The sequence below is a fragment of the Xenopus laevis genome, chromosome 4L (assembly GCF_017654675.1).
Source record: "Xenopus laevis strain J_2021 chromosome 4L, Xenopus_laevis_v10.1, whole genome shotgun sequence".
NCBI lineage: Eukaryota > Metazoa > Chordata > Amphibia > Anura > Pipidae > Xenopus > Xenopus laevis.
Genome location: NC_054377.1, coordinates 21,513,538 through 21,534,435, shown reverse-complemented (window position 1 = coordinate 21,534,435; position 20,898 = coordinate 21,513,538). Strand labels below are relative to the sequence as shown.

Here is a 20,898-nt window from a genome sequence, read left to right as displayed (position 1 = left end):
TTGAAAAAAGTCACTCCGGTGTTTTTTCTGGAGACGGTAATATTATGGATATTTAGACAGAATGTGAACAAGGTCACACAGCTAGATGGCGGGTTGAAGAAAACAGTGTGCAAATAATGCCTACAGGGCAAATAATGCCTAAAAGGTCAACTTATACACTACTACAGCGGTAGTAAAATAAAAAAGTAAAATAAAAAAAAAATGAATATTAAAAAAAAAAATTAAAGTTGGTGCTGCTGAACTACTAGGAGCAGCAGATTAGCACACCAGTCCCACTCCCCAACACTGCTAGACTAATAGCACTGGGCTCTTATAGTAGTAGTAGTAGTAGTAGTAAAACAACAAAAAAATAAATAAAAGCAGTCCTTACAAGGACTACTGTTATTGCAGCAGTCAGCAGATGAGATCAGAAGCAGGACAGCTGCCCACTGCAGCTACATACAGAGCACTGCAGTAGAAGCTAGATTACTAGCCAGCAAAGCTACCTAAGCTAAAATGTCCCTCAAACCCCTGCAGACTTCTGTCCCTCCAATAACAGAGCAGTATCAAAACGATTACTAGCCAGCAAACTTTCAACTGTCCCTGAAATCACTAACAGGCAGCAGCTCTCTCCCTACACTATCTCTTCAGCACACACAGGCAGAGTGAAAAAACGCTGCAGGGCTTCGGTTTTTATAGGGAAGGGGAGTGGTCCAGGGGAGAGCTTCCTGATTGGCTGCCATGTACCTGCTGGTCTGGGGTGAGAGGGCAAAAAAAAGCGCCAACAATGGCGAACCCAAAATGGCGAACGTCGCGCGACGTTCGCGAACTTCCGGCGAGCGCGAACACCCGATGTTCGCGCGAACAAGTTCGCCGGCGAACAGTTCGCGACATCTCTAGTCACAAGACAGTCTTGTTAGATCTTTGTCATATCCACAGCCTCCTCAGGTAGAATAGGTAGAATTAAACATACATCTAACATCAATCCATTTCTGGTTTAAAGGCTGCTATCCATCATGTCCCCCTACAAAGCCTTATTTTGATGACATACTGGGAATATGTGTTAATGAGTGTGGATGCTATGTCAACAGCATTCATTATGAGTATAATGAAAAAGTGCCCTCTGAATATCCATGTCAGGAATGGTAAGTGTACATTTTTATATATTTTTTTTGCTAGTAAAGTTAGATAAATCAGTATATGATTGAGTGTGTGACAAAAACTGTCCATGATTGTTGCTTTCACTGTGAGACTGCACCCATACCTAAACATTTTCACTGCCACTATGGATGTCTGATACTTGGCAGAGTTGTATAATCCTTTTTTCATCATGCAAAATTGTCCCTATAGGTTTTCATAGAACTGTTCAACTTGAATACAGAGTGATACCTTGAGTGATACTTATGGTAGCTGGTTTCGTAGTTTATGTGGGTCTCTATCTAGTAGTATCATGCAAGAAAACAAAAAGTATTCCCAAGTATTCCTGAGCCAACACACTTCCTGGGTTAATGGTAAGGTTTTCTGATGGTAGCAGATAATAGAGATGGTTTGGCTTTTGTATCCAGTAAATATTTGAGAAGAGTCGTATTTTGTCAACTATGATTGGGTGAGCATTGGTGTGGTATCAGTAATTAGTCATGATTATGACATTTTCCTTTTTATATCTGTTTATGACAGTATTGCCTAATCTATACTGTCAAATATATACAGTAATATACACTATACATATTCAGTAATGTGTATGTCAGTAATATCACCAATTCCTTTTTCTCTCCAAAATATAGCTATTGCAAGGGAAATGGAAATGTAAACTGCCTGAACAGTACAGGTATAAACTATGAAAATGATAAAGTCATATTTCACTTTTAAAAGGTTTTTTTTTGTAATTATAATTTTTTTTCTATTTTTTTACTTTTCTGAAGACTGTTCCACCCCTGCTCCAGAAACTTCAACAGGTAATAATCACAATGTACTATTGTTGATTAGGAACAGTCACATTTGTGCTTTTTGCAGATATAAATGCACTGATGATGTATCAGAGAGAAAATGGCATCTGGGTGAAAGCTGCTATTTGTTTTAGGGAAATGAAATGATGCTGACAAACAGAGGGTGATGTATGCAGTACAAATAATGCCATTTGGGTGGGGGAAATGTGCTCAACTTATATACATGGTTATGGTAGCAAAATGTAGGCTTTACATGTCCTTTAAGCTCAGTAAGCGACAGCAGCGCAGAGCATGTGAAGTGAATCAGTAGAAAAGAAGATGGGGAGCTACTGGGGCATCTTTGGAGGCATAACATAAGCACCAGAAGAAGGACCTTGATGAATATGGTTCTCCAGAGTGATACTATTGCTCATCTTTGGAGGCACAGATCTTCACTTCTAAAGAATTGTGGTTGCCTTAAAGAAGCCCAAATCATAGGGGGTTATTTATATTTATGTATTTATTTATTTATTTTGGTTCCAATGTTTTTTTCTGGTGCATGTTTATTGTGCAAAAACTAACATTTTTCGATTTTTACTATACCCCGAAGCTGCTAAAAGTCAGAATCCAAAAATCCCAACCTGATTTTTTTGAGTTATTTTATTGATAAATAAGATACAATTGTGGATGGGAGTCACATTTGTTTTAATAAAAATATCAGATAAATTTGAGTTTTAGTAAATAACCCCCAAATGTACATCATTTCTACCCTACTTTTTAGTTAAGCTTTAGTTATCCTTTAAAAAGCTTGTATAAGTCTCAGTCTTTTTTTTTCATAGAGCCATTGCTTTGTGAATAACATACTTTTTATTAAACCTTCACAGAAGGACATAGCATTAAGGGGCTGATTCACTAAGGGTCGAATATCGAGGGTTAATTAACCCTCGATATTCGACTAGGAATTGAAATCCTTCGACTTCGAATATCGAAGTCGAAGGATTTAGCGCAAATACTGCAATCGTACAATCAAAGGATTATTCCTTCAATCAAAAGATTAAATCCTTTGAATCGAACGATTCAAGGATTTTAATCCAACGATCGAAGGAATATCCTTTGATCAAAAAAATTTAGGAAAGCCTATGGGGACCTTCCCCATAGGCTAACATTGACTTTGGTAGCTTTTAGCTGCCGAACTAGGGGGTCGAAGTTTTTTTTAAAGAGACAGTACTTCGACTATCGAATGGTCGAGTAGTCGAACGATTTTTAGTTCGAATCCTTCCATTCGAAGTCGTAGTCGAAGGTCGAAGTAGCCCATTCGATGGTCGAAGTAGCCCAAAAAATACTTCGAAATTCTAAGTTTTTTTACTTCGAATCCTTCACTCGAATTTAGTGAATCGGCCCCCTAGATCTAGGAAGTTATTTACTAAAATCCAAATTTATATTATAATATTAATAAAAAAAAGCTTGACCAAACTCCCATGCCAGATTTTAGCTTAATTATTAATAAAAAAACTAAAAAATTTTTGATCGGGAAAAACCTTGATAAAATCGATTTGAATCATACAAATTTTTCAGGCTTTTTTCCCGAAAACTCCAAAAAAGTTGAATCTTCATGTTAAACCCAGTGCAGACCACAATAGCCTCAAATTAGGATAGGCGCCTCTCCCATTTATACAGGACTTATAAAGGACCTCGACAAATCTGAGAAGGTGGATTTTTGGATTTGGCTTTTTGCAGCATCGGTATATAATAAATCTCCAAAAATTTTAAGTTTTTTTTTCCCCACAAAAAAATTTTGTTTTGCCAAAAAAAGCTTGATCAAAAAAATTTAAGTTTAGTCAATAATAGGGATGCACCGAATCCAGGATTCGGTGCGGGATTCGGCCAGGATTCGGCCTTTTTCAACAGGATTCGGATTCGGCCGAATCCTTGTGCCTGGCCGAAGCGAATCCGAATCCTAATTTGCATATGCAAATTAGGGGTGGAGAGGTAAATCGCGTGACTTTTTGTCACAAAACAAGGAAGTAGAAAAAAATTCCCCTTCCCACCCCTAATTTGCATATGCAAATTAGGGTTCGAATTCGGCCGAATCCTTTGCTTAGGATTCGGGGGTTCAGCCGAATCCAAAATAGTGGATTCGGTGCATCCCTAGTCAATAACTCCCCTAGTATTAGTTAATTTTAAACAAGTGTCATGCAAGGCTAATTCTTCTCAAACTCTCAGCCACCATGCTTCCAACAAGTATAATCCAAACTTACATATATTAATCACCAAGGACAATAGCAATTAGGGGGCCGATTCACTAACTTCGAGTGAAGGATTCGAAGTAAAAAAACTTCGAATTTCGAAGTGTTTTTTGGGCTACTTCGAACATCGAATGGGCTACTTCGACTACGACTTCGACTTCGAATCGAAGGATTCGAACTTAAAATCATTCGACTATTCGACCATTCGATAGTCGAAGTACTGTCTCTTTAAGAAAAAACTTCGACCCCCTAGTTCGCCATCTAAAAGCTACTGAACTCAATGTTAGCCTATGGGGAAGGTCCCCATAGGCTTTCCTAAGTTTTTTTGATCAAAGGATATTCCGTCGATCGTTGGATTTAAATCCTTCGAATCGTTCGATTTGAAGGATTTAATCGTTCGATCGAAGGAATAATCCTTTGATCGTTCGATCGAACTATTTGCGCTAAAATCCTTCGACTTCGATATTCGAAGTCGAAGGATTTTAATTCCCAGTCGAATATCAAGGGGTAATTAACCCTCGATATTCGACCCTTGGTGAATTGGCCCCTAAATGTAGTAATATAGAGGGTATCATTTGTCCCAAGTACATTTTGTCTTCAAAAATACATTCTGTCTCCCCAGTGCACAGTATGAATGTCTATATTGTGACCATATATACTAGTACAATTTTTATAAAATACATATTTCTAGTGAAGAATGAGAACAAAATCATGTTTGTGCACAAAAGGGTTTCTGTATATCAAAAACACATTTCTGTACATTTTTAAAAAGCATTTTGTCTCTGGACATCCATTTAACAAAAAAAAGCAAGATTCTATAACACAGAATCCATTCAGGCAACAAAATGAATACTTGGTTCCACAACACTGATAAAATATCAATTCTGTGAAACAATACTGTCACATTTCTAAACCAGTATCTTGCATATCTTGTGGTTTCTTTACACTAAAAACAAGGGTATAATAATTAGATTAGATACAATAAAATCTTAAAGAACAAATACAAAACATCTAGAAAAGTAATTCAACAGTTATTATTAACTGACTTAAAACAACTGTTATCCATGCCTAATCCTTCTCAAACTTTCTTGCAGCAGCTACACTTCCAACAAGTAAGTGCTATTTAAAAGGAAGACAATAATTACATGAAGAAGCTAGCATAAGGCTTAGTCTAAGCAAGTTTTTCATAGGACCATAAAGTGTTTTGTGAATAACAGACTTTTCATTAAAACTTGACAGAAGTATGTGCCATTTAGATCAGAATAAACTGACTTATAAATCAACAGCTAGTGGCAGATTTATCAAGGGTCGAATTTTGAAGTTGGAAATACTTCAAAATTTGACCATTGAATTGAATTACTTCGACTTTGAATATTGAAGTCAAAGTTTTTTTTCATTGAATTTGGCCATTTGCAGTTGAAGTAAAATCGTTCGATCGATTCGAAGGATTTCAGTGATCAATTGAACAAATTTTTTTCTACTTCAAAAAAATTTGAAAACTGCTCTAGAAGGTCCCCATAGGCTAACATAGCACTTCGGCAGGTTTAATTTGGCAAAGTATTGAATTCGATTTATTTTTTAAAGAGACAGTACTTCTATTATCGAATGGTCAAATATTCGAACTATTTTACTTCGAATCAAATTCTAAGTCGAAGTCGTAGTATCCTATCGAATGGTCGAATTATCCAAAAAATTACTTAATTTTTTTTCTTCAAAAATTCCCTCGAATTCACTTCGACCCTTGAGAAATCTGCCCCCTAGTATTAGTCAAGTTTAAACAAGTGTTATTCAAGGCTAATAATTCTCAAGCTTTCTCGCAGCCACCATGCTTGCAACAAGTAAGTATTATCCAAAGTAGGTACTAATTATCCAAACGGCTATTCTATACTACTTTTATTAGAAAAACATGGTATGCACTTCATTGGTTTATCAAAATTAATAAAACCAGTCAGCTACAAAGTACGTAAACTGGTAAAGCAGACACGTAAAAGGTGAGACACACCTCAACATTTATATAGATGCTTTTCTTTGAAACAATGGGGTATTTCTCGCATTTCACATGTCTCAGCATTATCATTTGTTGTAAATCTGTTGTTGAGTTTGGGTGGCATTTATACTGCAATATGATTATTTGTTATGTGTATTTATGCATGCTTCTCTTGATACTTTATATAAAATTGCAGTAAACACCACATTGTCTATGGTTATTTACTATTTTGGTGTTCAGTGGACTATTTCTAATATTGTTTCTCCCCAATATTGGCACAAGGAAAAGGGTACCATTGAACTCAGAAATACTTTTTTATCACTTGAGTAATTAGTGTGACCTCCTAACATTTAAGAGTTTTCCCATTAAGGGTTTTTTGTTATAAAAGGTCGAATTTAAGAGCTTTGTTAGCTTTTTTAGACCTTGAATGAATGCACAACTTGAATGGTTTCAAATTTGAGAAAAAACTCAAACCAGTGTAGTAGGGTGATAAACTTGAATACAGGAATAGATCGAGTTTTTGGTAAAAAAATGTAATTGAATTGATTGAGTTTTTGGCCAAACCCACCCACAAGAAAACTCGACACATCTTGAAGGCTGTTAACATCTTCAAATGGTCCAAGGGACCTCTGCCATTGATTTCTACATGACCTTGACAGATTTGAGCTATTTTCAGGTTCGGGGTATAATAAATCTTAAAAAATTCTAGTTTTTGCCCAAAAACCCTTGACCATAAAAAAAATCAAAAATAAAATTTGAGGTTTTTTTAACTCGAAAAATTGAGTTTTTACTTAAAAATACCCTCAAAAACTTGAATTTTTCATGGTAAACACAACTCAGTTGTTTATAAATAACCACCCTAAATGTTGATTCTTGCCAAGGAAAGAAATTGAAGCTCTAGTGAAGGAATAGAATAAAAAATACTTCGAATTTGGAAGTATTTTTTTGGCTACTTCGACCATCGAATTGGCTACTTTGACCTTCGACTTCGAATCGAACGATTCAAACTAAAAATTGTGTGACTATTCGACCATTCGATAGTCGAAGTACTGTCTCTTTAAAAAAAACTTCGACCACCTACTTCGCCACCTAAAACCTACCGAGCATCAATGTTAGCCTATGGGGAAGGTCCCCATAGGCTTTCCTAGCTTTTTTTGATCGAAGGAAAATCATTCGATCGATGGATTAAAATCCTTCTAATCGAACGATTTTTCCTTCGATCGTAAAACGAAGGAAATGCAGTAAATCCCTTAACTTCGATATTCAAAGGATTTTACTTTGACGGTCTAATATAGAGGGTTAATTAACCCTCAATATTAGACCCTAAGTAAATGTGCCCTTTCGTCTTTTTTTTACTACAAAAGTAATGATGGGCGAATTTATTCGCCAGGCGTGAATTCGCGGAACGGGCGCAAAAATTCGCCGGCATCAACAAAAATTGTCACCAGCGTAAAAAAAACCTGAGTAAAAAAACGGCGCCGTGGCTCAAATTCGCCCATCACTATACAAAAGCATTTTATGTGTATGTACTGTATATGTGATTGGTGCGATTTTATAACATAATCTGGCATATCTTGAGGTTTCTGTAAGATTTTAGTGGAATTTAAACATCATTTTTACTAAATACATTTTATTAAAACCAGACATAAGGGTATATAATTTAGATTAGATAGAAAAAAGTCTTAAAGAACAAATACAAAACATCTATTTCTATTATTATTATTGACTTAAAACAAGTGTCACCCATATCTAATGCTTTTCAAACTTTCTTGCAGCAACAACACTTCCAACAAGTAAGTGATATTCAAAAGGAAGAAAATTATAACATGAAAAAGCTAGCATGTCTTAGTTTTCCATAGCACCATTTTCCTTTAAACTTGATAGATAAATATAGCTTTGAGATTAAAATAAACTTCAAAATCAACAACTAAAACTTGTTGACTCTAAACAAGTCTAATATTTCTCAATCTTGATTGCAGCCACCATTATTACAACAAGTAAGTATCATTCATAAATAAAAACTGTTATTACATTAATAACTTAGCTAGCGATATTCATTAATTTCTTTCTTAGGAATACAATCTATGAGACAAATGGGTGATTTACAATGCAAGGGTCTCAATACTGCACCTGTCTCTGTACCTGGTTAAAAAATGTAGAGTAGAACAAGGTTGTCGGGTGACATCCAATGCTGCTCAAGGCACATCTACCTTCTGATAAATAACCCCATGCTCATTTGAAAGCACAGGGTGAAAGACCTGTTTTAAATAGAGATGAAAAGAAGCAACACAACTTTCCCACCAATATATTAGACTCTTATATCTTTCATTATTGGAATTAAATAGACATGTTTCTGATTACTTTAGTGATGACATCAGTTTTGCTCTGTATTTTTGTACATAAAAATACATTCTTAAAAGATAGAATGGTACATACAATACTTACAACTTACAAAAAAATAACTATTACAAAAATAAACCTATATCTAACATTTTTTCTAAAAACATTATATATATATAGTGTAGCCATTTTCACCACCAGATAGGAATAAGCTAATATTACTTATAGAATAATTATAGTCCTGGGTGTGAACGAACGCTAGTGACATTCTCTTTTGCTAGTGAATTGTCACCTGAGCCTGAATTGGCGATGTCCCCGTGGATTGGATTTCTGGTGAATTTTCACTAGCGACGGCCACTTCACCCTTTAGTGAATTTGCCCCATAGCCTGGACATATGGGACACATGTTTACTTTTTTTAAATGGCCAATTACTCCAGTTACAGGGGGTCATTTTGAAACATAACATATATTTTTTTGAAAATGGTTGCACATGTTTTCCCCTACATGCTTAAATATTGCGAATTGCGGCGATCTGCACATTTCACAGAAATATTCAAAAATGGCTTTTTGATTGTGTAAGCATGGCCATTGAGCATGGTCATTCTGCAAGTATAAAGCATCAAAGGTAATTTTGCAAATATACGTTTGTAATTTGCGCAAATTGTTTCGCTTTTTTTCTGCCAAGAAGATTGTGGAGGGCTCACTTAAATATTAGCAATATGCAATTATGCCATATTTTAACAGCTCTTAAATGAGTTGTTCACCTTTCAAACACTGTTTTCATTTCATTTGGTTTCAGATTAATAAAGACTTTTTTCAATTGCTTTGCATTTTTAAATTTTTTACAGTTGTTTCTAAATTGAAGTTTCAAATTTATTGTTCCTGTGTCTGGTGTTTGAGTCTGGCGGCTGAATGATCCAGGTGCAGATGCTGAACTGTTACAATTTGCTAAATTAGTTGATCCATTTCTCAGCAGCATCTCTGGATTATTAGCAACTATTGTATCAATTCTAACAGCGGCCTTTAATGAAACTCAACAGGGACAAAGATAAGAAGTGTATCAACTAATGGACCAGGTTACAGAGTCATTGACCCCCTTGCCCAGGGGGGGGGGAGACATAAGAAGGTGAAAAATGAAAGTTTAAACTTTAATATAAATAATAATAAATAATAGAAAGTAATTGAAAGAAGTCTGGTGAACAATCTGATACCAACTGAACTGAAAAAAAGTTTTGGAAGGTGAAAAACCCTTTATGGACAATCACAGTGCAAATAAAAATTTGCAATTGCATTTGCACATTAAATGCACCAATCTTGTCCAGCTTTATAAATATAAACATGCGCCTAGCAAATATGTTCCCTGTGCATATTATTATGCCCCAATGTCTGGGCATCATTCTCCTCACTTATGCTGGGCTGTTTTTAGCATACACCAGTGATAATTTTTAGTGCAGGTTTGGGACCTTTTATGCAGAATGCTCGGGACCTGGGGTTTTCCGGACAACAGATCTTTTCATAATTTGGATCTTCATAACTTAAATCTACTAGAAAATCATGTAAACATTAAATAAACCCAATAGGCTGGTTTTGCTTCCAATAAGGTTAAATTATATCTTCATTGGGATCAAGTACAAGCTACTGTTTTATAATTAAAGAGAAAAAGGTAATCATTTTCAAAAATGTGGATTATTTGGCTAAAATGGAGTTAATGGGAGACAGCCTTTTCATAATTTGGAACTTTCTGGATAACGGATCCCATGCCTGTAATTTGAAATCCATCTGAAATTTCTACCTATAGGACCTCCATACACTCCCCAGTTCTATACTTGGTAATTTCTTTTGTACATGGCTCTAATTCTGGCTATACATAAATACTCTTTATCATTAGCAACTTCATTGATTGTATTTGATGATTTTAATCCCTCTGTCCCTCCTAAAAAGGATGTAACCATTTAAATCCACAGCCTATTTACATTAAAAAAAGTTAAATGTGATAAACCTGTGCACAATAATTCATAAAAAAATCCGTTTATCTTGTTTAATGTAGGGACAAGTACCACATTGCCTGTTCGAGCTGTTACAGGTAAATTGTAATTTAATCTATAAATTATCCATGTGTAAAACTGGTTTATTAATTTTCATGAGCAACTGGAAAAATTTGCAACTAAACTTAATTGCCTTTTTTTCAGTGATTTCAGCTTTTTTTTTACTGCTACTTCCTGAAAAAAAGGGAGGTTGCGGCAGGAAAGAAGCCACCGGATCTGGGTGCGGATCTGGGCCGGTGGGGCCCACAAAAGCCGGATTTTTTCCCAGTGTCCCGCCAGCCCAGTCTGACCCTGCCACAATACATCAATTACTAATAAGTTATAAAGTGCATACGTTTTTTTACAGAATCACTTGACAGTTCACCAGCTTGCAATTAGAATTTCATAATCAAATTCATGTGAAGTTCAATTTGCATTAAATAACCTCAAGTTCATTGGCAATTCATCAGTTAAATATATCCGTTGTATATAGTCCCATGAAAATTCATTAACCAGTCCAAATTAATTCTATTAAAAAGTGTATGAGGATATGTTGGCCCAATCTACATCCGCTGTATCTGCACTGATATAGCAATCAAAGTCAAATTGGGAGTGGGACACAGCCGTGGTAGTGTGCAGGCGGGTAACCTGGGTTCAATGCCCTAATATAGGTCCTTCTTGCTAAGAGTTCCTGGGTGTTATAAATTGTTAATTTGACTTTATCTAATGGTTCCTGCCCCACCTAATATGATTTTTAGTTCCCTACTCTACACTCTTCACTATGCTGCCTGCCCTGATCTTGTTGCCTGGATACAACTACAAGCTCTATTGACCCCTTGGAAACCCTGAATTAGACTTTTCTGCATACAGCGTCCTCCTTGGTCCCGCCTCCTACCTATTAGAGCCACAAGGCCCTGACTGTGTGTTCATAAATTCAAATATTTTCACAGCATGCATATTAGCAGACAAGATGTTTGTAGTCTTCATGATCTTCAGGTTTTTTCAGTGGTTTTAGCTAAGTTTTTTTTAGTCGAAGGATAATCCTTCGATCGTTGGTTTTAATCTTTTGATCGAAGGATTATTCCTTCTATCGTTCGATCACAGGATTTTAATTCCCAGTCGAAAATTGAGGGTTAATTAACCCTCGATATTGGACCCTTGATGCATCGGCCCCTAAGTAAACCCAGTTTTGCATCCAATAAGTATAAATGTTATCTTAGTTGGGATCAAGTACAAAGTACTGTTTTATTATTACAGAGAAAAAATAATTTTTTAAAATTTGGATCACGGTATTTGTTCAAAATAGAGTCTATGGGATATGGCCTTAATGTAATTTGGAGCTTTCTGGATAACGATATTTAATTTCTGTATATATATATATATATATATATATATATATATATATATATATATATATATATATATATATATATATATATATATATATATAAAATATATATATATACGCTGAAACATCCGTACTGAAAATAAAAATAATTTTTTATTTATAAGCCCTATGAGTGCGGATCCTTTCGGATATGCATGGAGAATTTTGATGTTTCTGCACCCAGGCACATTTAGGGGCCGATACACTAACTTCGAGTGAAGGATTCGAAGGTAAAAAACTTCGAATTTCGAAGTGTTTTTTGGGCTACTTCGACCATCGAATGGGCTACTACGACTTTCGACTACAACTTCGAATCGAACTATTCAAACTAAAAATCGTTCGACTATTCGACCATTCGAAGTACTGTCTCTTTGAAAAAAACTTCGACCGCCTAGTTCGCCATCTAAAAGCTACCGAAGTCAATGTTAGCCTATGTGGAAGGTCCCCATAGGTCTGGCTAAATTTTTTTTATCGAAGGATATTCCTTCGATCGTTGGATTAAAATCCTTCGAATCGTTCGATTCGAAGGATTTTAATGTTCGTTCAAAGGAATTATCCTTCGATCTAACTATCTGCGCTAAATCCTTTGACTTTGATATTCGAAGTCGAAGGATTTTAATTCCTAGTCGAATATCGAGGGTTAATTAACCCTCGATATTCGACCCATAGTGAATCGGCCCCTTAATGTCTTTATCGAGAGTGCCAGTAGCCGAGAGAAATATATATATATATATATATATATATATATATATATATATATATATATATATATATATATATATACACACACACTTCGAAATGAGTATCCGCACTCCAAGGCAAATAACTTCAACAAAGGGAGGGGTGCACGGTAATTATGTATACACCAATTATTCTCAGACCAGCACTCAGACCAGGATGCCTGAAAAAGGTCCCAACAGGGACCGAAACGTCGGGTATAGTTGCGATGCAACAATAAAGTAATTGATTTTTATAACAGGGAGTGCAGGTCTGAGAATACATAGCACTGACAAATTTTTGCATTGCTTTCCAGAATTATACATCGCTCACATCAGTCCCCAGTGGAGCTGGGAAAAGCCCACACAGGGGAACATGTAAACTTCTTGCATATAGTGTCAGGCTGTAGTGCTGCTCAGGGCCTGAATAAGGGGTTGGCAGACAGGTTGGGGCATAAGGTACATACCTCTTTTGCCTGCCTTCCCCTAATTTTGGGCCATCAGAAGTCTGGATTCCCCTCCCACGTGCACTCGCATCATGTTAAAAAGAACAGGCAGAGGTGAGGGCGCTTCTCTTGGGTACCCCTAATTCTAGGCCTGGCACTGGCACTATCCACTGTGCTACTATGCTGCCATACATCACACTATAGTGCATAGTGCATACTTATAGCCACCATTCTTGGAGAGAACATAAGAATACATAATTCAATGTTAATAAATGTTATACACACCGGAATAGCTAAATGGAAAACTATATGCTAAAAGAGATTAGGGCACAGAGCTTCATGCAGAGGGAAAGTGTATCAAAGTGATAGGTAAAAGAAGATTGTAACACACTTAAATGGGCAGATGGGCTGGGAATTGCAGAATAACGGCCACAATACATGAGGTAAAGATACAAGATAAAGTACATAATGGAAAAATGTGGGCAAAAAAATGCAGGGCAAATGTATTGAAAATATATTGAAAGCATGTGGAAAAACATGCTGATAGAGGAGGATGCAACCTGTTCAAAACTAGGAAGGGGGTAATTGTTGTTGTTAACCACTAGGGTTTATGAGTGACTTTCCATAAGGGAGTTTGGAAAAGTGTGGAATTGCCAGTGTGATAATGACTGGGGCATTTAATACCTTTGGTACCTTTAAACAATGTAATTTAAAATGAATTCTTCTTAATTATTTTAGAAACAACCACAGCACCATTAACGACAGGAACAAGTCAGTACTACTTAATAATTCATAAATAATGCAGTAATACACATGTCGTTTTGGGGGATTATTGCATTTTATTAAAATGTACTAGAATATGTTAATCAAGTTTTACTGAAATACTTTACTGTAAAACTAAAATAATTCCTTGAATAAACTTTTTCAGGAATAGTGCATGGTGTTATTGATTTGTCTTCTTGCCTTACCAAAACAGAACCTCCCGTGCACCAACCCACAACAAATACTCATAAACAATCAATCACTACAACAAAACCTTTATTAGATTTAGAATACATGCTGTTTTGAAGTACTATTTGATTCTGCGCTCTCTAACATATTGCAAGGGTATACCCTTCCCACTCTCATAAAATGGCCAAATTATTAGCCAATTCATATTCTTTAAAGGAGAACTAAAGCTAAACTAAAGAAGTAGGCTAGAAATGTTGTACATTATGTTTTGTGCTTCTGTACCAGCCCAAGGCAGCCACAACCCTTTAGCAGTAAAGATCTGTGTCACCAAAGATGCCCCAGTAGCTCCCCATCTTCTTTTCTGCTGATTCACTGCACATGCTCTGTGCTGCTGTCACTTATTGAGCTTAGGGACCCACTCACAATATACAGTACACATAGAATAGAAATGTCACAATATAAGGCTAATTAGTAATTAATACAGATAATTACTACATGGCAGCACAGAAACCAGTGCAGCTAGCATCAGAATTTAATAATCATCCCTGTAGCATCAGCTTATATTACAGACCAATCTCATTGTTTGCTTGATATTTAGTGACGACCCCTAAGTTTAGCTTCTCAACAGCTGCTCAGAGACAACTGAGCATGTGAGTGTCACAGACACTTTCCAAGATGGTGACCCCCTGTGACAAGTTTGAAGTCTTGGATCATTGTTGCTATTGAGAAGTTTAAACTTTAGGCTGGTGCAATAAGTTCAGTATATATGATACAGCATTTTTAGCCATATTAATTTTTAGGGTTTGGTTCTTCTTTAAGATTACTGCAACCTGGGTCCTCTATTGATTTTAATGCATTTGTGGCTTAGCACTCAATAAAAATACAAGTAGCCAACATATCATTTATATGTTCTTTTTTTATTAAGTTGTCTTAGGGCTCTTACACACAGGTGTCTTTTAATGCTTTTGACGTTTGTTTGAGTCATGATTGTCATCTCTTCAAACAAGGTTTCGTTCAATACCTCTTTGATGCAATGGGGCCTATTTGACATGCTGTGTAAAAAAAGGCAACCAAATACATCACACATCAACAGGAATTACAGTGTAAAAATCATATATAAATACAAGCAGCTGTTCGAAAATCCTATAAGAAAATATGATGTTTATCCATCGCAGGTTTTTTTCCACTTTTTTTTCTGCCAAAACTTACTCTGCCAAATTTTCCTGTTGACTTTAAAGTGGACCCGTCACCCAGACACAAAAATCTGTATAATAAAAATCCTTTTCAAATTAAACATGAAATCCAATTTCTATTTTTTATTAAAGCATTCATAGCTGCTGTAAGCTCATTTAAAAATCTCAGCTGTCAATCAAATATTGTCTGCCCCTTCTCTATACCTAGGCATAGAGGCGGGGCAAGCAATTACTTTCACTTTCCATTCAGCACTTCCTAGATGTCACAGCTCTACTCACATTCTCCTGTTCTCTTAACCATTTAATTGTGTAGCCAGGGCATGGGGATGGACATCAGGTCCCCCATTCTGGTGCACAAACAAGATTCTAAGATGATGCAACACTTGCCTTAATAACAGTGTCCACAAAATGGCTGCTGCCTACTTGCTATTATTTTGAAATCCCAGACTGAAGGAAACAAGATTCAAATAATTTATATAGTGTAATTAAAGTTCATTTTGCATGACTAATGTGATAAAATAGGATTTTGAATACTTTCTTTGGGTGACAGGTCCCCTTTATTGGATTACACAAGGTCTGAAGTGGTGATCAAGCAGCATAAAATATAACACACACTTTGATAAATTAAGGATTTATTTTACACAGAGTTTATTTTTCTGATGTTCATTGTTTTACACAGTATGACAAATAGGCCTCAAAGTATTCTACAGTAATTTAGTTCATACTTCAGGAAAGGGCAAAGAGTTGCCTGACCGTATATTTTTCTCACATTAACAATTGTTTCAATTTTCCTACAGATTATTGTGTATGCTGGATGACAGACTGGATAAATACACAAAATGTGACAGCAGGACCCGAGGGTGGGGATTTTGAGGAATATGAGAAAAGTTCAGATGGTCACAATATCTACTGTGGTGCATATGGGACAGCTGTAGACATAACCTGCAGAGCAGTAAATTATCCTAATGCCACAGTGCAGGAACTTATATCAGAGGGACAAAATCTGTTCTGTGATGTCAACAGCGGGCTTGTTTGCTACAACTCTAACCAGACCTGTTACGACTATGAGATTCAGCTGAAGTGTTGTGATATAGACTGCCCAACCACTTCAAGTCCAGGTAAGGGAAATTGGACAATAACCCTATAATGGAGCTATCTCTGACTTTTTTAGGTATTGAACTTATTATCTAGAATGCTCGGGACCTGCAGTTTTCCATATAAGGGATCTTTCCATAATGTGAATCTTTATACAATAAGCCTTCTTAAAATGAATGTGAACATGAATTAAACTCAATAGGTTTTTCTTCCAATAATGCTTCATGATATCTTAGTTGTACAAGGTACACTTTTATAATCACAGAGAAAAAGGAAATCCATTTTAAAAAGTTATTATTTGATTAAAATGGGGTCTATGGCAAACTGCCTTCCTGTAAGTCAGAGCTTTCTGCATAACAGGTTTCTGGATAACGGATCTTATACCTGTTATTGTAAGATTTCATAGTGATATTAGGTTACATTACTTTTGTAATATACTAAAGGTATTGAACATACAGTTCACTGTTGAACTTGGGGGCTAATCATGAACAATGTGCAGTGCTCCTGTTTAGGGAAAACAATGTCAGAAAAAACAATAGATTTTTTTCTAACTTAATCATTCAGGCAATGATGCCTTTTATTATTTGTGCTGTATTTTTGTTTCACACACACACACAAAATCAATTAATGCCAGGAAACGCAAGCATTTTTGTCAATGTTGTATTTTCCTAGAACACATCAAGGGGCAGATTTATCAAGGGTTGAAGTGAATTCAAGGGAATTTTCGAAGTAAAAAAATTAGAAATTCAAAGTGGTTTTTTGGATACTTCGACCATCGGATAGGAGACTGCAACTTCAAATTTACTTCGACTTCGATTTGAAGTAAAAATCGTTTGACTATTCGATCATTCGACCATTCGATTATTGAAGTACTGTCTCTTTAAAAAAACTTTGACTTCAATACTTCGCCAACTTAAACCTGCCGAAGTGCTATGTTAGCCTATGGGGACCTACCAGAGCATATTTCTAAGTTATTTGGATTCAAAGGAAATGATAAAATAGTTTGAATCGTACAATTCGAAGTACGATTGGAATACGATCGTACGATGTATAAAATCCTTCGACTTCGAATGTCGGAGGATTCTATTCGATGGTCGAATTTCGAAGTATTTTCCACTTCGAAATTCGACCCTTGATAAATCTGCCCCAACTGATAATTAGTCTGCCTTTAAGGAACAGATTTATTAACATTTTAGTTTGCATTTTTTTCAGACTCCAGTAAAATCACAGCCAAAAAAGCAAAATTTTAATATTCTTGAGAATACTTTTTGAGACTTTAAATAGTCTCTATTACCAATGTTCCTGCTTGGGGTGCACGGTAATTTTGTATGTATCAATTATCTTCAGACCAGCACTCCCTTTAAAAACTTACTTTGATTTGATACTATGCAACAATAAAATTACCAAGTTTTTAAAGGGAGTGCTGGTAAAATTACCAAGTTTTTAAAGGGAGTGCTGGTCTGAAGATAATTGATATATATATATATATACTGTGTGTATAGATATATATATATATAATTTATTTATATATTAATAAAACTGAAGACACCCAGTCAATCTAATTTTTTTGCCCCTCCCCCCCACATCAAAGTCTGCCTGCTGTGTCTGCTTACAATGTGCAAGCTTTAAAAGTTATCACTGGAACTAACAGGCCTCTGCATTGTGTACACCTTAAATTCAGATCATTAACTCCTGCATTGTTCACACATGTAACCCCCCCCCTGCATTGTTCACATCTGTAACAATTCTATTGTTCACACCCTATGTAGTACATTTTAAAGTGGTCTTGATAGGTTTCCATGTCTCCTGTTCTGTTCTGCCTTCCCTATGCTCCCTGTGTGTGTTGTACTATGCCTGCCCTATGCCCCTTGTGTGTGCCATTCTCCGCCTGCCTTGTGCTCCCTGGGTGTGCCATACTCTGCCAGCCCGATGCTCCCTGTGTGTGCCATACTCTGCTTGCCCCATGCTTCCTGTGTGTGCTATACGCTGCCTTTCCCATGCTCCCTGCATGTGCCATACTCTGCCTGCCCCATGCTTTCTGTGTGTGCCATACTCTGCCTGCCATATGCTCCCTGGGTGTGCCATACTCTCCGTAACGTATCACTCTCTTGTATCCTTAATGCAGAGCATCACTATAAGGAACAAGCATTAGTACAAATGTCAGTCCAAAAGTCTCCAGGCTAAGCTTATTTGCCCCAACACAATTTGAGTTAGGGGATTTCTAAAATAAGAGCATAGTCACAAGACTTAACCAAGGTAGAGGTCATAGTCATCAAGTTAAAGTAAGTGCATTATGTAATTATAGTATAGTAAATTAATTCAGCAAAGTATGTGTGTCCTGGTCACATCAAACCCTTTGCAAAATACTGGATACCATGCTGGTCATATAGAATATTATTAGTCTGGGCATAATTAAGGCACATCTATCATACCCCAAGTTAAGAGAAAAAGATATAACAAAATAGATATGAAAGACAGAATGAGAAGGGATACACGGCTTGGTAACATTACGATGACACACAAAGAGATCATGGTATAAAATTGATACAGGACAATTGGCTTTTTATATAAAAGATAAAGCAGACTGCTAGGTGAACATTCATATCTATTTAAAATGAATGATATTCTGTGTGCACTGTGTGCTACTTTACCTACTGGTGTTACTGCATGTGGCATAGAACTGGAAAACATTTTACATTTTTACAAACCTTTATCATTATTGCTATTTCACAGAGACTACACCTCCTGCGGCCACAATGGAAACTACCACTCCTGAGACTATAACGGAAACTACCACTCCTGAGACCATAACAGAAACTACCACTCCTGAGACTACAACGGAATCTACTACTCCTGAGACTACAACGGAAACTACCACTCCTGAGACCACAACAGAAACTACGACTCTTGAGACTACAACGGAATCTACAACTCCTGAGACTACAACGGAAACTACCACTCCTGAGACCACAACAGAAACTACGACTCTTGAGACTACAACGGAAACTACCACTCCTGAGACTACAACGGAAACTACCACTCCTGAGACTGCAACGGAATCTACTACTCCTGAGACTACAACGGAAACTACCACTCCTGAGACCACAACAGAAACTACAACTCTTGAGACTACTACGGAAACTACGACTCCTGAGACTACAACGGAAACTACCACTCCTGAGACTACAATGGAAACTACCACTCCTGAGAACACAACAAAAACTACGACTCCTGAGAATACAACGGAAACTACCACTCCTGAGACTACAACGGAAACTACCACTCCTGAGACTGCAACGGAATCTACTACTCCTGAGACTACAACGGAAACTACGACTCCTGAGACCACAACAGAAACTACGACTCTTGAGACTACTACGGAAACTACGACTCCTGAGACTACAACGGAAACTACCACTCCTGAGACTACAATGGAAACTACCACTCCTGAGACCACAACAGAAACTACGACTCTTGAGAATACAATGGAAACTACCACTCCTGAGACTACAACGGAAACTACCACTCCTGAGACCACAACAGAAACTACGACTCTTGAGACTACAACGGAAACTACGACTCCTGAGACTACAACGGAAACTACCACTCCTGAGACCACAACAGAAACTACGACTCTTGAGACTACAACGGAAACTACGACTCCTGAGACTACAACGGAAACTACCACTCCTGAGACTACAACAGAAAGTACCACTCCTGAGACCACAACAGAAAGTACCACTCCAGAGACCACAACAGAAACTACCACTCCTGAGACTACAACGGAAACTACCACTCCTGAGACCACAACAGAAACTACGACTCTTGAGACTACTACGGAAACTACGACTCCTGAGACTACAACGGAAACTACCACTCCTGAGACTACAATGGAAACTACCACTCATGAGAACACAACAGAAACTACGACTCCTGAGAATACAATGGAAACTACCACTCCTGAGACTACAACGGAAACTACCACTCCTGAGACCACAACAGAAACTACGACTCTTGAGAATACAATGGAAACTACCACTCCTGAGACTACAACGGAAACTACCACTCCTGAGACCACAACAGAAACTACGACTCTTGAGACTACTACGGAAACTACGACTCCTGAGACTACAACGGAAACTACCACTCCTGAGACTACAACAGAAAGTACCACTCCTGAGACCACAACAGAAAGTACCACTCCAGAGACCACAACAGAAACTACCACTCCTGAGACTACAACGGAAACTACTACTCCTGAGACTACAACAGAAACCACCACTCCTGAGACTACAACAGAAACTACTATTCCTGAGAGTGCAACAGTAACCTGCATTATGCTATCTCCAACAACAGCACCAACAACCTCTTTCTCCACAATGTGCTATTGCATGTATGGAGGAATACTTTATAATCCAGGTACTGTTTATCATATTTTATGTATTCATTTTTTACAGTGTGCATTCTTCATAAAACATATTTTATAAATTACTGTATTTAATATACTGTATATATTTGTAAATAGAAAAAATAGTTGTTCAAAGGCCTTATAATATATAATACTGTATATAGTCTTACAGCATATTCACTAAATCAATGGTTAACTTA

General features: G+C 36.7%; 1 protein-coding gene across 1 annotated transcript in view; it reads left to right on the top strand.

The window, feature by feature from the left end:
* LOC108713472 (mucin-2) overlaps window positions 1-20,898 on the top strand; it is a 93,558-nt gene that overhangs the window by 23,527 nt on the left and 49,133 nt on the right. Inside the window, exons 15-20 of the mRNA XM_041589614.1 lie at window positions 983-1,124; window positions 1,764-1,807; window positions 1,902-1,934; window positions 10,526-10,561; window positions 15,993-16,313; window positions 19,024-20,709. Coding sequence (XP_041445548.1) covers window positions 983-1,124; window positions 1,764-1,807; window positions 1,902-1,934; window positions 10,526-10,561; window positions 15,993-16,313; window positions 19,024-20,709 — 2,262 coding nt within the window. The remainder of the gene's footprint in view (window positions 1-982; window positions 1,125-1,763; window positions 1,808-1,901; window positions 1,935-10,525; window positions 10,562-15,992; window positions 16,314-19,023; window positions 20,710-20,898) is intronic.